Raw genomic sequence first — 15,757 nt, 5'->3', positions numbered from 1 at the left:
TTAATTGACACCCTTATATTTTACTTCATACTTTTGATAATGGACTTAATATATAAAAGTATGACTCACATTCTATAAAATTTATTAAAACTCGTGTCAAATCAAACGATTTTAATTAATGAGGCACAGAAGAAGTAGATTCTAACATATTTCTCTTTAACAAGTTGTCTGGATCCTCAACTATTACTATTGAAACTACGATGATATCATCAAAATTTTATTCCATAACTAAAAATCACGCCGTAGGATTAATTGGATGATCAAATTTTGAGAAAAATTGATCCTAACTAGTAATATGGAAGATATAGAAATTATAAGTAATTTTAGCCATTTATTAATGTAGCAAAGGAAATAGTATCAATGCTGATAAAAAATATGGAAAGACTTAATAGGTATTTTGGATTCATTAATCTGTAGTCAAGGATTTGGCTTAATATTCCAAGCAAGTGGCCCTCTCATTTACAAGTGAGAGAAGGAAAGATCCATCAAGCATGTGATGAATCCAATGCGGGAGAAAGAGAGAGGTGCTTGGCGTGAGGAATTCGAAAACCATAAATAAAAAAGACACCCAAAAATCATGTGCCATTTGCATTCGGCGCGGTCTCGGTCTTTGAACAAACAGGCAGGTGACACAGGTCATTTTGTGAGCTTGATTTCACAACACATAGACCCCATTATTATAACACCACCGTTTAATTGCAATCTTTATCTTTTTCCCCTTTTGATTATTCTGTTTTCTTGTTTCACTTTACTCTAATTTCGTATCCATCCCATCTATGGAAACTGCTGCGAGCGTGAGAGAGAGGAATTAGCTCGTTGATTACATTTATTTGGGCACTGTTGGTTTGTGTTCAAATTATGTAGCCTGTGGCCCTATGGCTGTGGCCTGTGGGCTTATTGGTGGGGTGTTTTGAGTAAAATAAAGCTTAAAGATTACTGCCCTCATTAATCCCTCCACCCTTCTCTCATTTTTCACACCACACCACCCAACAGTTTCATTCCCCACCCCCTCTCTCTCTCTGTCTATTCAGAATTCTCCCTTTTTTTTTCTTGATTATATATTGTGTCTGAGTTGAGGTTTGTGTTCACATCTCAGCCATTTCTGCTTTGTCTACGGAGGGAAGAGATGGTGACTATGGATTTTTTTTAATCATCTATTAAAAGCTTGCTAATTTAGAGGAACATTGTTTTGATGATTGTTTTTGGCTTTGTTCAGGTATCGCTATAGATCTACGGCCTTATCTGCTTATATCTGACTGGTAAAATTTGCCAGATTCTCTCATCTTTGTGTGATCTTTGATTGATCCTATGTAAACTAGTTTCTTCTTGGTTAAAAATTGAGTCTTTTTTTGTTCTGTTTTTTTTCTTGCTTCACGGGATTCACCCTTTTATTTGGTTGATTTTGCGAAAAATTGGATGGGTTTAGCATCTTTTCTGTCTGTTTCTTGAGTAAATTATGAATAACTCCTGCTTTAGAATCCTTCTTTATTTCTGGTTTATGCTCTTAGAAGATGGTCTATGTATATCTGGTTGGTTGAGGATTCATTCGATGCAAGTTGAGTCTTTAATTAATCTCAATAGTGTTTTATATCATGTTCCTATTCATTTGTCTAACATAATAGTGTTTCTTGTCCTCACACTAGTAGATTTACCATCAGCTAAAACTGGTGATAAAAGAGTGAAATTTTCCAAGACTCTGTACTCGTCTTTGAGTGTTTGTGTGTTTTGTTTCCTCTTTTTCTTTGAACAACTTTAGCTCAATGTTGCTGTTTGGTTGGTCATGCTTCTAGCTCACTTTCTTTGCTTTTACATTAGTGTTAAGTTGATGAGGTTTTTTAAAAAATCATTTCTACCTTTTGGCTTCATATCTTGTTGCTCATAGCATTTGCATTTCATATTGTTGCATAAGTTAGAATCTGAATGTGTATTTTGGGGCTATATCATTTTTCACTTCGGCAAGTAATTTTCTTTGAATCCTATGCTAGCAAGCTAGCGCATTGTTTCATTTATCGCTCTTCCCTTTCTCTTATGATGTTTAAAGGGAATTCTTGTTGATGTCTCTGGTTTCACATTGCTCAGAATATGATGGTGGTGCATGTTTGAATAAACATCCTCAGAAGCATAAGATAAAGCTAACAAAATTTTGTGACTTTCTGGCATTGGTCAGTTATTTAACATAAAAAGAACCTAGTATACAGCAGAAAACCCTTAAACATCTTATGAGGAGATCTCAATACTTGTACCAGTGGTGATATACTGCTATTGATTTGAGCTAGGTTATTTCTATGTTCAGTTAACCCTTTCTTGTTTGTTCAGATTTATTTGTTTTTTAGCTCTTTCATTTTACTGTGCTACAAGGCACATCTGCTTCTACAAATTTCTCGAGAACTTACATGGTACTCACCTTTTGTGTTTATTCTTGCAGGTTCTCTGAGAACAGAAGTTCTAGATAATCAGTCGTCCATACATTTCTTCTGTTTTTGATTATTTGGATATACTCATTGGGAGCCCTAATGCAAGGGCAAAGGAATTCTGTTAGTACGTTGCCTGAAAATCTAAGTTTTGATCATGGTTCTACATCAAGTGATGCCGGGATAGATTCCCAAGTGCCCTGGAATAATATGCAAACGTCTGCAGAAACTCGGCTACCAGAGTACAAACTTCCGTCAAGTGAGACCAACACTCAGTATTCGCATCATATAGGGCAGAGTCAGTGGAGTTCAGGTGAAACTAGTTCTGGTGCTGCACAATGTCAATCTGATCGTAGCGAGCGAAAAAGAGAGCACAGATGGAGTGTCCCCTCTCGAGCTGCTCTCGACTTGGATGATTGTCAGGTTGAATCATCTAATATTGCTCCAGTGGATAATGTTGTTGTCAATGGGCAAGACAATCAGACATCAAACATCTCCCCTTTGCAGATTGCTGCACCTGATTCTATCATTCAGGATCTTAACATGTGTTCGGAGTTTGGAGGCCACGAAGATGGCGACTTTCAGGAAATTGAGCTTCCCAATAGACACATATCTGTTGGATCATCGAATGAGAAAATGCCATCTACTGGTAGCTCCTCTGATGCTCTTGGTATGTCTCCCGGATGTCGTTCTTTGGATGGTCGACGTTTATCTTGCAAGAGAAAAGCCCTTGATGTACAAGTTGGACAGTCTTCTGGAGCAGGAAGTTCAAATTGTTTCGAACATGCCGAAAGAAGTCAACGGCATGCTGTAGCGTCTGCCCCTCCTCAGATTTCTGCTAGTACTGTAGGTATGTCAACTCCACCGACAAATAACCCTGTCTTCAGCAATGTGTCAGAGCACCAAAACTCAAGGATTCGGCTTGAAGTTGGAGAAGCTGTTTCCTCAAATCCTTTGCCTTCAAATGCTAGAGAAACTGCTGGAAGTTCTCGCAGAAACTTACGCTTGCGCTTCAGTAACACTCATCAATTGGGTTATGCACCTGGTGCCCCATTACCAAGAGAAGCAAATGCGCCTTCCTCTTCTAGGCATTCATCAAGGGTATTTCTTCGAAATCGCCTGCTCAACTTGAACCCAAACCCTCCTGTGGAGAATGAAAGTCGTCATGGTCAATCAACTCTTCAGCATATTCCTTCTGTTCGTCAAAATCCTCATTCTAGATGGAGTGGAGCCTCTAGCTCAAGAACGAACAATTCATCTTCTGCTGGTATATCTCTAGAAAGGGAGAGGGATCCTATGCTTTACGAAGAATCTATTTCAAATATTCCCAGAAGCATTTCAGAGCATCCTATGTTTATTCCTCCTAGTGAGATGGGGGGTTCGTCTCAACAACCTCCAAACTGGAACTTATCCAGTGGGGTTAACTACGTTGCTGGGAATGCCGCACCTACTTCTCGGGCAGGCTCCACTTCAGGGATTAATTTGTCTTTACCTTCACCTACATGGTCTCATAGGAGCTATCCACTACATCCTCGTAGATTATCTGAAATTGTTCGAAGATCTCTATTATCTGCAGCAGGTACCGAACCTGGAGGTCTAAGTAGCACAGCACCCGGTACGTCACAAGAAGCAGGGCTTCCATCTGGATCAAACACAAGGTCAGCATTGTTGGAGAGACACCTGGATAGTCCTTTTGCTTTACCTCATTCGCTTCAGAGCATGGCTGATGATATTGATGGAAGAGGCAGTGCGATGTCCGAGGTACATTTATGTGTTAAATATCTGTATTTTCATTCTTATTATGCAAGTGTCAAGTGTGCATAGTGGTGCATGAATCATGTCACAGCTTCCCATGATGTTTTTCATTTTACTCATGCTGCATGTAGTTGTGCTATCCTTGGGTATGATATCTAATTTACAATCATAGTTAGTGATGTATATGGCCATATGGGTACGGGTAAATCATGTCGTAGGCCTACTTGAAGTGGGTATGGGCGAACTAATTAGGTTTGGGACACGTAGAGGAAATTCTTAAAGCGAATTGGTTAAAGGTTGGGGTAATAGGTCTTGTTTACCCTACGTGTACCCTTCCCGTATAATTAACTATTCAATCACAATGGAAATAGCTAGATGACTGTGCAAGGCGCAAGAGAATATGCAAAGTAGATTACACCTTGCTTTTGTGGATTGAAGTTCCATTACTAGGTATTCATGAGTAATATATAAAATAAAATTGAAATTTACAAACAAATTTTGCACCTCCGTTGAGAATTAAAATATTGATCATTCTTGAGAGTAAAATCTACTAATTGTGTGAGTTTATTTCACACCTCATGTGGCACCTGCAATACCACCGTTAAAATGTTCACAAGTAGAATGAACCCCAATCTTTTTTATGTTGTTCTAGCCCTACACATAAGACAAACAAACTATCTAGACATAGTGAAAAGTTGCATAGCAATTATATAAAGTGTGAGTATATAAAATGAAAAGTATGAAAGCTCATACTCTGACAGTCTAGTACTAGTTGGACCTAGTTCTTTTCTGATAAGTGATAACAATGATATTGATAATTTACAATGTGCTTATATGTTACTTATACTGTGCTTTATCTTGGTCGAGTGGATGTCACTAGATTATGACCACTCATTTGATTCATCTTTCGTGTAAGGTTTTTGCTACTTCTGCATTTTATGCTAATGAACATTTCAAGAGAAGTACGTATATGAAAATATTATGTTGCAAAATGCAGTTAGTAATTTAAATTACATTTTTTAGCAGATTCGCCACGTCTTGGATCTCATGCGAAGGGGAGAGGGCTTGAGACTCGAGGTTAGTTATTCTCCTCTTTGTTTGTATTTCTCAATTCGAGGTCCAAAAAGTTCGCTGGTCGTGTTTCCCACGACAAGGCTGTAATTTGAGAAAAATGCAGTTGAAATTTCCAAACTTAATATCTTCTATGCTCGTTTGCTAGGATATGATGCTTCTTGATCACTCGGTCTTCTTCGGGATGGGGGACATACACGACCGTCACCGGGACATGAGACTGGATGTAGACAATATGTCTTATGAGGTGAGGCGCGTCACGTTCATTTTTTCATTTTTACACTTCACTCAAAATTTTTCTTTTTTGTCAAAATTACAATTTTTCATTTCAAATCCCAGGAGCTTCTGGCCTTGGAGGAACGCATCGGAAACGTATCCACTGGATTGACTGAAGAAACAATAATGGCTCGTTTGAAGCAACATAAATATGCTGAAAGACGATCAGAGCAGGCTGAGATGGAGCCGTGCAGTATCTGTCGAGTACTAACCTCTTTCCTTCCACTTGAAATGATTCAACTATAACTGGTTAAGCCGCTCCCTTGTTTTTTTTCTGCATCCGCCCTTGATTGAGACTCTGCGTTACTTGATGTTGATGCAGGAGGAGTACAATGACGGGGAAGATCTTGGCACGTTGGAATGCGGGCATGATTTTCACAGAGATTGTGTGAAGCAATGGCTCATGCAGAAGAACTTATGCCCCATTTGCAAGACGGAGGGACTGTCTACGTGAAACGAAGCAAGCGAACACTGCCATCTCGTCTAGCTGATCTTCAACACGGTTTTTTCTTTATCTTTGAGCCATTTGAAGGTAAAAAAGGACCTTGCTTCTGGTATGCCTCTTCACTTGACTCCATCCACAGAAATTCAAGGAAGCAAAAAAAAGAAAGGAAAGAAATTTATTATGCCCTCTTTTTGCGGAGGATCATATTGCATTTATTTTATTTTTGAATGAAAGTGGAGCCTTAGTCGAATTAACATTAGATTATGGAAATTAACTGTTTTTGTTTGATCATTTGATGTGCTTTTATTTTATAGTTTTTTTTTCAACCATTTTTATTTGTCTTAGCTTTCTTTTATCATTCATGTTTGAATGCTATGTTGCTCGTTAATAATTTAAATATATCAGATAAAAGAGATAATTTGGACAAAATTTACTACTCCGTTTGTTTACGATAAAATGTCTTACTATTTGATTTTCATGATAAATTTCATTTTTTGACATAGATTTTTAGAAATGTATTACTGAATGTGGATAAAAAAAATTACAATAATATGTCTTATTATGATATATCTGCTAGTAATGAAATATCTCATTTATTTTGATATGAATATTAAGAAATATGAAGGAGAATGTGGATGAAAATTTTTACAGAATGTGAGTATATTAATTCTAGGGAAATGGTATATTATGACCTTCTTACGTGAATGTGAATGTGAATGTGAATGTCACTCTCCTTTGCACGTTTAATGTTGTTTGTTTTGTTTTATATATTTAATTTGATTCAATTACATTTTAAAATTTTAATTTTACAAATTTTATAAAAGTTAAAATTATTTTATTAATCAATATGAAGTTGAGCAAATTGTACTTTTGATTTTTATGAATTTGTGAAATATAAGTGAAATAACTTTTAAAAGTATGGTATATTTAGGTTTCACACTCCAAAAAACAACATTATTATTTAAATAAAATAGTCTTCATCGTCTTACTCATCTCATCTTTTATGCAGCCAATGTAAATAAAATTACCATCTATGTGGCATACATTTAGGTTTCACACTTCAACATTATTAGGGAGTATGTAAATAAAATACTCTTCATCATCTTTCTCATCCTCTTCTTTTAGTTTTAAATTTTAGTGTCTTGCCTATAATAGTACTGAAACTTTTAAAATCGTGTCTCAAAAAACTCAAACTTGCACACATCCACTAAAGAAGTGACTGCGATAGAAATTTCTCCAATCTTAACAATTGATATCTCTTAATTATCATCTATTTAAGACGATTAAACTACTCATGCTATAAACGGAAGGGGACAATTACACAAAGACAAGTCTACTAAAAAAATACTACTACTATTGAATCAAATAGTTTGGTTTGACAAATCTCATATATAAAGCCGGCAATGGCACTAATGCAGAGCAGACTATGAACACAAAGTAAAGAGAGTCGAGATAATATAAATCTTTAATCAAATACTCGTTTTTTGGAAAACTGTGTAATGTTTTCTTGAATCCATAGTGAAATGTCTTGGAGGAATTAAAAAAACTGAGGAAATGAAAAACTGTTTGAAGGGAGTTAAAATTTCAGAAAAAAAAAATGGCATGTTTTGGATATGAATTCCCAACGGGCCTCTTTTAAGAATTTCGTTATGTTTTAATCTATATTTAACTCGTCAATTAGATCAAAATATGATTGACTATCAATTTTTGACAACATCATTAAATATGGACCAAACCATATTATTTGTATAAAAAAATACTCGTAACACACTAAGCAGTTTAATTGTATGACCAAGAATGATTTAAAATATGTATGTATATTTATAATTTATTTTTTCTATCAAATTGTTCATATATAGGACAAGAAATATTTGGGCAAATATACATAACCAAATTTAAACTTTAGTCTATATTTTATGATTAGTGGATATAAACACCAATAGGTATGAATTGGAACTTAATCCGAGTTGTTATCTTAATAGAAAAGGTCCAGTCTACGCCAAACAGCAATTTCCAAAGAGATAAAAATGCTACTAGAATTTAAGTAAGTACTCCATTTAAGTAGGCTGTATAAGACCAAGTTATGAAAACTTGTTTGGATTAATAAAATAATTGACCTAGTTTCCACCGCAGACCACCCCCAACTCAAACCCTATCGAAGGCCCCAAACAAAAAAAGCACTAAGGCCGGCTTAGGGCGTCAAGTTTTATAATTAATCTCTTCAACTTCACTAATCACATTTTCATCACACATATATAAGGATATCACACTCCCAACTCCTAAACACATCAACAAATCGATAAGCATGGAGCTAATCAAACACCTCCCTTACCTATTTCTTTTCACATTACTTTCTTACCATGCTAAGTTGGTTTTAGGAGAAAGATCAAGCTACATTGTCCATATGAACAAATCCTTGATGCCTAAAGTTTTCCCAACACACAACCATTGGTATTCTTTCACCGTTAGCTCCCTCAAGCCCACCACCACGAACTCATTCGATCATCACCACAACCCACTTAACCTACTCTACACTTACGACAACGTCTTCCACGGATTCAGCGCAGTGATGTCCAAAGACGAAGTCGAAGCCCTGAAGAAAACCCCGGGCTTCGTCTCCGCCTACCCTGACAGAAGCGTCACGATTGACACCACCCACACGTTCGAGTTCCTCTCACTTAACCCCTACGCGGGCCTATGGCCGGCCTTTGAGTACGGAAAGGACGTGATCATTGGCGTCATCGACACCGGCGTCTGGCCCGAGAGCCCTAGCTACAAAGACGACGGAATGTCGGAAATACCCTCGAGGTGGAAAGGCACGTGCGAGGCCGGTCAAGAATTCAACTCCTCGCTGTGCAACAAGAAACTCATCGGAGTCAGATACTTCAACAAGGGCGTCATAGCCGCGAACCCGAACGTCACCATCAGCATGAACTCTGGCAGGGACACGGAGGGGCACGGGACCCACACGTCCTCCACTGCCGCGGGAAACTATGTCGGAGGCGCCTCCTTTTTCGGGTACGCCTCGGGGACTGCGAGGGGCATTGCCCCTCGCGCTCACGTGGCAATGTACAAGGTCATTTGGGAGGAAGGGCGGTATGCCTCCGACGTTCTTGCCGGTATGGATCAGGCCGTCGCTGACGGAGTCGATGTCATTTCGATCTCAATGGGATTCGATGATGTCCCGTTGTACCAGGACCCGATCGCCATAGCTTCTTTCGGAGCTATGGAGAAGGGCGTATTAGTCTCGTCGTCGGCCGGGAACGAAGGAAATTTAGGAACTTTGCATAATGGAATTCCGTGGGTGTTGACCGTCGCGGCAGGGTCGATTGACCGTTTCTTCGCCGGAGGTTTGACTTTGGGAAACGGGGAGAAAATCTCCGGCTGGACGACTTTTCCGGCGCCGGCACTTGTGAAAGATTTGCCCATCATTTATAAAAAGAATATATCTTCTTGCAATTCAACCGCAGCTCTGGCAACAGTTGGTTACGCCATAGTCATATGCGAGAACGGCTCTGTTTTCAACCAAATGCAATTCATCTCCACCTCAAGCGTCGCCGCCGCAATCTACATCTCCGACGACCCCGACGTACTCGAGTTCACCGACTTCCCATACCCCGGCGTCGTCGTATCCACCAAAAACGCCGAAACTCTACTTAACTATGTCACGAAACGCAATGGCAGCGCGACCGCAACCATTAACTTCCAGCAAACGCTGGTCGGAGCAAAGCCTGCTCCGACCGTGGCGTCCTACACCTCGCGCGGCCCGGCGCCGAGCCACCCGGGCATTTTGAAGCCCGACGTGATGGCGCCGGGTTCGCTAGTGCTAGCGTCGTGGATCCCGAACACCCTGACGAATATCATCGGGTCCAACATTGGTCTAACGAGTGATTTTATCCTCGCGTCGGGCACGTCCATGGCGTGCCCGCACGCCTCGGGGGTCGCGGCCCTTCTGAAAGGGGCCCACCCCGAGTGGAGCCCCGCGGCTATCCGGTCGGCCATGATGACCACGGCCGACCCTCTCGATAACACGAGGGAGTACATTAAAGACTCGTTTTTTAATTACGAGATTGCCACTCCACTAGCTATGGGGTCGGGTCAGGTCGACCCGAACCGGGCTGCCGACCCGGGTCTTGTTTACGATGCCACGCCGCAAGACTATGTGAATCTCCTCTGCTCAATGAACTACACAAAGAACCAGATCTGGACCATAACCCGATCCGCTTACACTTGCACCGACCCGAGCTCCGACTTGAATTATCCATCGTTCATAGCCTTGTACCAAAACAACACCAAGTACGGAGTGGTTCAGGAGTTTAACCGGACGGTGACGAATGTGGGGGGAGAAACGACGTCGTACAAGGTGAGAGTGAATGCGCCGAGCGGTGTGGCGGTGACGGTGGCGCCGACTACTCTTCAATTTGGGAAGAAATATGAGAAGCAGAGCTATTCGCTGAGGGTTGCTTATACTGGAAACACGAGTGGAGTGGTGGAGTTTGGGTCGATAATTTGGGAAGAGGAAAGTGGAGGGCACAGTGTGAGGAGTCCGATTGTGGTGGCGCCGATGATTCCGGTTTGGTGATTGCAATTTGCATGGACGGCTTTCTTATATAGGCTACAGATTTGATGGTCTTTGGTGATCAAGATTCAAAGGCTTTCTACTAGTCTTTTTTTATTAATGTAATGATCACATCAAATAAAATGGAAATTCCTATTTGAGCCTACTAACTTATTCTCGAAAACATAAAAATTTAACATCAAACGCGACTCAAATGATAATTTTATACTAGTATGTTAATTTTTAAGACCAGTGTAAATGTTTAAGGAAAGTAGTCATACCTTCAAATGAAATTATAGGTAGTATTGGTAATGAGTCGATAATTGGGACCTTCAATATTAAATGTTTGAGATACTTGGGAAGAAAACATCACTTTTTTTTTACAAACGACATCTTGTAAGAAAACTTCAACATCTTATGATTTTCCATAAAGGCGTGATAAGACAGCTTTAATCCACTCCATTCTCCCATGAATAATCCCACAGTGAAGGAATGGACACCAATTTATAACGAGGTTTGAAACTATCACACCTAGATTATTTGGGAGAATTTTATGTAACATCGTCTCATCATATCATTCAAACATAGCCAAGCACCATATATTCCGTCAAATATAGCTTTAGACTCTTGAAAGATATCATTATGGTATACAAATTTTTGTGTTTTATTTTACCGACCAAAACAAAATGTAGGAGTAGTACATCTGATTAATTATGAGTAATTTCTAAGAGCTTGGTTCTTTTAAATTCCAACTGATTTCGAACTTTAGTTTACGAATATTTTCAATTGATCTGCCAGGGGAGGGGCTTAAGCTCTTATCAATCTCTTCATCCTCTTCATTTTACTAAGTTGATATTATTGGTGACCAAATTGCTCGAGGTTGGAGGATATATAAGAAGTGCTGAAATTGCATTAAAAATGAAGAACAAATAAAAGTCCTTGTAGAAAATGGATCTGGAGAGAAGAATAAAAAGAAAATGTTAAAAAAGTGTTTTTTACATCAATCTCATTATCATATTCAAATCACTAATTACATTATAACTATATTTTTTAACTTCGAAATGAGCGAGGGCTTCATTTCATCCATAGGCCTCTGTTATTAACATAAATTTGCACCATTTGGTATCTTCGAAAGGACACTTATTTTATTATGCAGTTATAACCATAGGTGAATACATGTAAAAGGTAAGATACTTAAGTTCCTACCAAATTTATTTTTTCAATTTTTATCTTTCAATAAATTTTCAAGTTTATCTTAATTTTATATGTACTACAGTATATATTAATTAATTATACAAAACCTCTTGCCAATGATCTAATTAATGCATGAAAAAATAAATAAAAATATTACCATATCTTCTTGGCTAACAATCCAATGTACAGAAAGTTCATACAAGTATATGCCAACCTACAACAACATGACTTTGAACAAATAATCTCTACCAGGAACAAAAAAAAAAGAAGTTTAAAAAATGTATGAACAAATATTTCTAATGACCGGGGCCTCTCTTGCTGGGGCCTGAGGCCAAAATGATCATCAAACCTCTAACTGGTATGCGATTATCAATCGTTCTTCTTAAATTTTCTGAAGAGAGTAGTGATGATGTTTCCATGCTGATGGTGTTTCTTGCTCCTTCCTTTCCGCCACCAGCAGCTGCGGCCGTGGCTAGCTGGAGGCTTCGACAGTAGGCCGGAGAAGACTGCAAGCTCATGATCAATAACACTGTTGTGAAAAGCATGAATATTGATGATCTACTATTTTCCATTTTTTGGGATATTGTTGAGGTAGTTTGATGAAATATCAAGTGTGGAATGTGTTATGTATTTATAGGGGTTTTTCATTTTGGAGAGGCCTTTTGGAGTAGGTCCTAACGCCGCTACAACTCTCCTTTTCCTATGAGGTGGAAAATTTAGTTTGACTATGTGAATGTTTTGGTTGAATGTCAAAATGTGTATTTTGACTTTGTTGTGTAGGTTTAGACTTTTTGTAATTGTATTTGTGTGAATGTGCATTTTGACTTTCTTGTGTATGTTTATAAGATTTGGCCGTGCATTAGGCTATAGTTTGTTGGTGGGAAGGTCTCTAGTAATAGTACTCTTTCGTTCCATTATATGTGAGACATTTGTTTTGGGCAAGGAGTGAAAAGAAAATAGAGAGAAAAGTAGAAGAGAGGATGAAGTAAGAGAGAGATAGAGTGTTGTTTTTTGCTATAAAGTGAAATGTTTCTTTTACTTTAGTGGGACAGTCTATAAAGGAATACGTCTCACACTTATAATGGGGGACGGAGGGAGTATAATATATTTTTAAAGAATTGGGAGAATGTAGAAAAAAACTCACATGGGAAAAGGGGGTAACAATGAAGTTGAACATGTCCGGATATCAGCTCCCAAACAAGAAGAGGTAAGTCCAAATTGACTATTATAATTAAGTAGACTTAATTACAGGTAATGATAAAGAGTATGCTATATTTAGTAAGCAATTTGAAAGAATGGAATCTGCACTTTTACAACCTCAGAGTGTGGGATCTGCTGGTGTCGCGGTGCACACGTTTTTCTTTTAATGTCAACAACAGCCGTTGATGAGCACGATGCATTCACACGCGGCGATGGACTTCGAATAAAAGCATGGTGTGTTATGTTTTATATATTCACAAAATACAATGCCGCTCTTATCTTACTCAATTATCAATGTTCTTTATATATAAAGTACACAAAATTAAATAGACAGAAAAACAAAATAATTGACTAATTGAAAGTGGAAAAATAAGAGGCGGAGAAAAAATTAGGCGAGGATGAAAAAATGAACTAACCCAAAAAAAGAGCATAAATTGTACAAGTATATAATATCCTTAATTTTTAGATTAATTGAATTTAATTAAAAATTAATTTTGTTATTTGTTATATTATTACGTAGCAATAAGCAAGGAATGATATACAAACTTTATGCCAAATTGTAACATGATATCGAGCATGATTTGAATTAATTATACAATATTTAGATAAAAAATATTAATTTTTTTCTTAAATATATAAATATTTAAGTTAAAATTTCAAATCTGTTTTAAATTGTTGCAACATTATTAGTATGTGAGCTGCACATGCTTTATAGCTTATACGATAGCTTTGCTCTCCTAAATAAGTATGTCAATAAAATTATAAAAATGAGTCAAGTTGATCATGGTAGATGAAGTATGAAATGAGTCTTTTACTTTCTTGTACAAACTAGTGTAATAAAATGAGTCAAGAATTATTTATTTTGAATCTAACTTTCTTGTAAAACTATAAATAAAATCTATCTATTTAAACGCGAACACATATAGTAGGTATAAATGACGAATCATACTACAAATGAGTTGACTGATGAATCCGCGAATTTTTGATGTTAGTAAATGCAGGTAGAGAATAAAGATCACGACACAATGAATTTACGTGGTTCGATTTACTGAGGTAAATCTACGTCCACGGGAAGAAAAGAGGGCAGAGTTGTATTGCTTGATCTGTTTTCTACAGCTTACAATACAGACTTGCTATTTTATATTTGATCTCTAGAGAGCGAGAGAGACTAAACCTATCTATCTGATCTAGGTTCTATTTATACATTGAACCAAGATCGTGGCATGCAGCACCATTTACTAGGCAGTGGATGTCGTGGAGATCGTGGTGATCTTGCATGGGTCCACTATCCTGCATGAGTTAATGACTGCTTGACACCACTAAATAGATCGTGGGTGTAGTGGAGGTGGAAATCCTGCATGAGTCCACTATCTCATAGTTCGGTCGAATACTGAGACCGAACTGCTGAATTATTGCCGAGCAGCTTTTGCCGATCTGAGAGTAGAGCTTGATGCCGACCTGAGAGCAGAGTTTGATTGGTTGGCTTTTACCGAGCTGTAGGCTGGGGCCGAACTCTTTGGTTGTGCCGAACTGAACTTCTTTAGTCATGCCGGACTGATACTCTTTAGTCATGCCGAACTGATACTCTTTCTTGGGCTTTAGGCTGATGGGCTTTACTGCTGTTGGGCTTGTTTAGTACGTACTCCATCACTACCCCCCCCGGAAAGCGAAGTGAATTACTTCGGCATTCTGGATAAAGGTACGGGGTAAGTTGATGTTTGTCCTCGGTCTTATGAAGTGAACTCTTCTTTGACCGGACTCGTCTTTGGTCTGATGAAATAAACATCTTTGACCGGACTCGTCTTTGGTCTGATGAAATAAACATCTTTGACCGGACTCGTCTTTGGTCTGATGAAATAAACATCTTTGACCGGACTCATCTTTGGTCTGATGAAATAAACATCTTTGACCGGACTCGTCTTGTGTCCTAATTTGGCGAGTTTTATCGCTCGGATCGGACTTTCCGTTGTCCTAATTTGGGGATCGGACTTTCCCTTGTCCTAATTCGGCGAGTTTTATCGCGTGGATCGGACTTTCCCTTGTCCTAATTCAGGCAAGTTTTATCGCGAGAATCGGACTTTCGTTGCAGTTCGTTTCAGACGAAGTGCTTGATTCTTAAGCTGAATTGCGGTCTTGTATCTTCTTTAGAAGCTTTGACTTCACAATCGTTGGCTTATTGCAGCTCGTTTCAGACGAACTGCTTGTTTAAGCTGAATTGTGGTCTTGTATCCTCTTTAGAAGCTTTGACTCACAATCGTTGGCTTATTGCAGCTCGTTTCAGACGAACTGCTTGTTTAAGCTGAATTGTGGTCTTGTATCCTCTTTAGAAGCTTTGACTCACAATCGTTGGCTTATTGCAGCTCGTTTCAGACGAACTGCTTGTTTAAGCTGAATTGTGGTCTTGTATCCTCTTTAGAAGCTTGGACTTCACAATCGTTGGCTTATATATGTTCTAAGAAGGGGATCAGCCTTCGAAGAACAAGATACCTCAGTAACATTTGTAAGAGACGACACGCACAGAGACAGACAAAACACACAGACAAAACGCACAGAGACAAACAAAGACCAAGCAAACCAAATAAAGCACATTGACCGAACAGGACTCAAGACTGACTGACCGGACTGTCTCTTACAAATGGAACTTCTTGAGGTTGGAAATGTGCCATGTTCGGGGTACCTGTTCTCCTGACATGTGAGCCAATTTGTAAGACCCTTTGCCGAGGACTTCTGACACCCGATACGGACCTTCCCATGTGGGTTCGAGCTTGCCCAGCTTTTCTGCTCGGCTTACTTCGTTGTTTCTCAAGACGAGATCTCCCACTTGAAATTGCAGCTTCTTCACCCTTT

At 38.7% G+C, this 15,757-nt stretch overlaps 2 protein-coding genes across 4 annotated transcripts; both read left to right on the top strand.

Moving 5' to 3' along the window:
- Positions 1-697: 697 nt before the first annotated feature.
- On the top strand, positions 698-6,249 carry LOC121805774 (probable E3 ubiquitin-protein ligase RHG1A). Of its 3 annotated transcripts, none has more exons than XM_042205768.1 (7): positions 698-1,129; positions 1,217-1,259; positions 2,426-4,172; positions 5,193-5,243; positions 5,386-5,484; positions 5,577-5,717; positions 5,836-6,249. In XM_042205768.1, the coding sequence occupies exons 3-7, from the start codon at positions 2,514-2,516 to the stop codon at positions 5,965-5,967; spliced, it is 2,082 nt and encodes a 693-aa protein (XP_042061702.1). In that variant the 5' UTR covers positions 698-1,129; positions 1,217-1,259; positions 2,426-2,513; the 3' UTR covers positions 5,968-6,249. The 3 variants fall into 3 exon arrangements, with proteins under 3 accessions (XP_042061702.1, XP_042061700.1, XP_042061701.1); XM_042205766.1 differs by having other exon boundaries at positions 699-1,129; positions 5,190-5,243; XM_042205767.1 differs by lacking the exon at positions 1,217-1,259 and having other exon boundaries at positions 699-1,216; positions 5,190-5,243.
- Positions 6,250-7,997: 1,748 nt separating this feature from the next.
- LOC121805773 (subtilisin-like protease SBT3) lies at positions 7,998-10,560 on the top strand. The gene has a single exon (XM_042205765.1). It carries the CDS (start codon positions 8,264-8,266, stop codon positions 10,538-10,540), a length of 2,277 nt encoding a protein of 758 aa, XP_042061699.1. The 5' UTR covers positions 7,998-8,263; the 3' UTR covers positions 10,541-10,560.
- The last annotated feature ends 5,197 nt before the right edge of the window (positions 10,561-15,757 follow it).

This window comes from Salvia splendens, chromosome 5 (assembly GCF_004379255.2).
Source record: "Salvia splendens isolate huo1 chromosome 5, SspV2, whole genome shotgun sequence".
Taxonomy (NCBI): Eukaryota; Viridiplantae; Streptophyta; class Magnoliopsida; order Lamiales; family Lamiaceae; genus Salvia; species Salvia splendens.
Note: the sequence above shows the minus strand (reverse complement) of the source record. Positions and strands in the feature narration are given on the sequence as shown.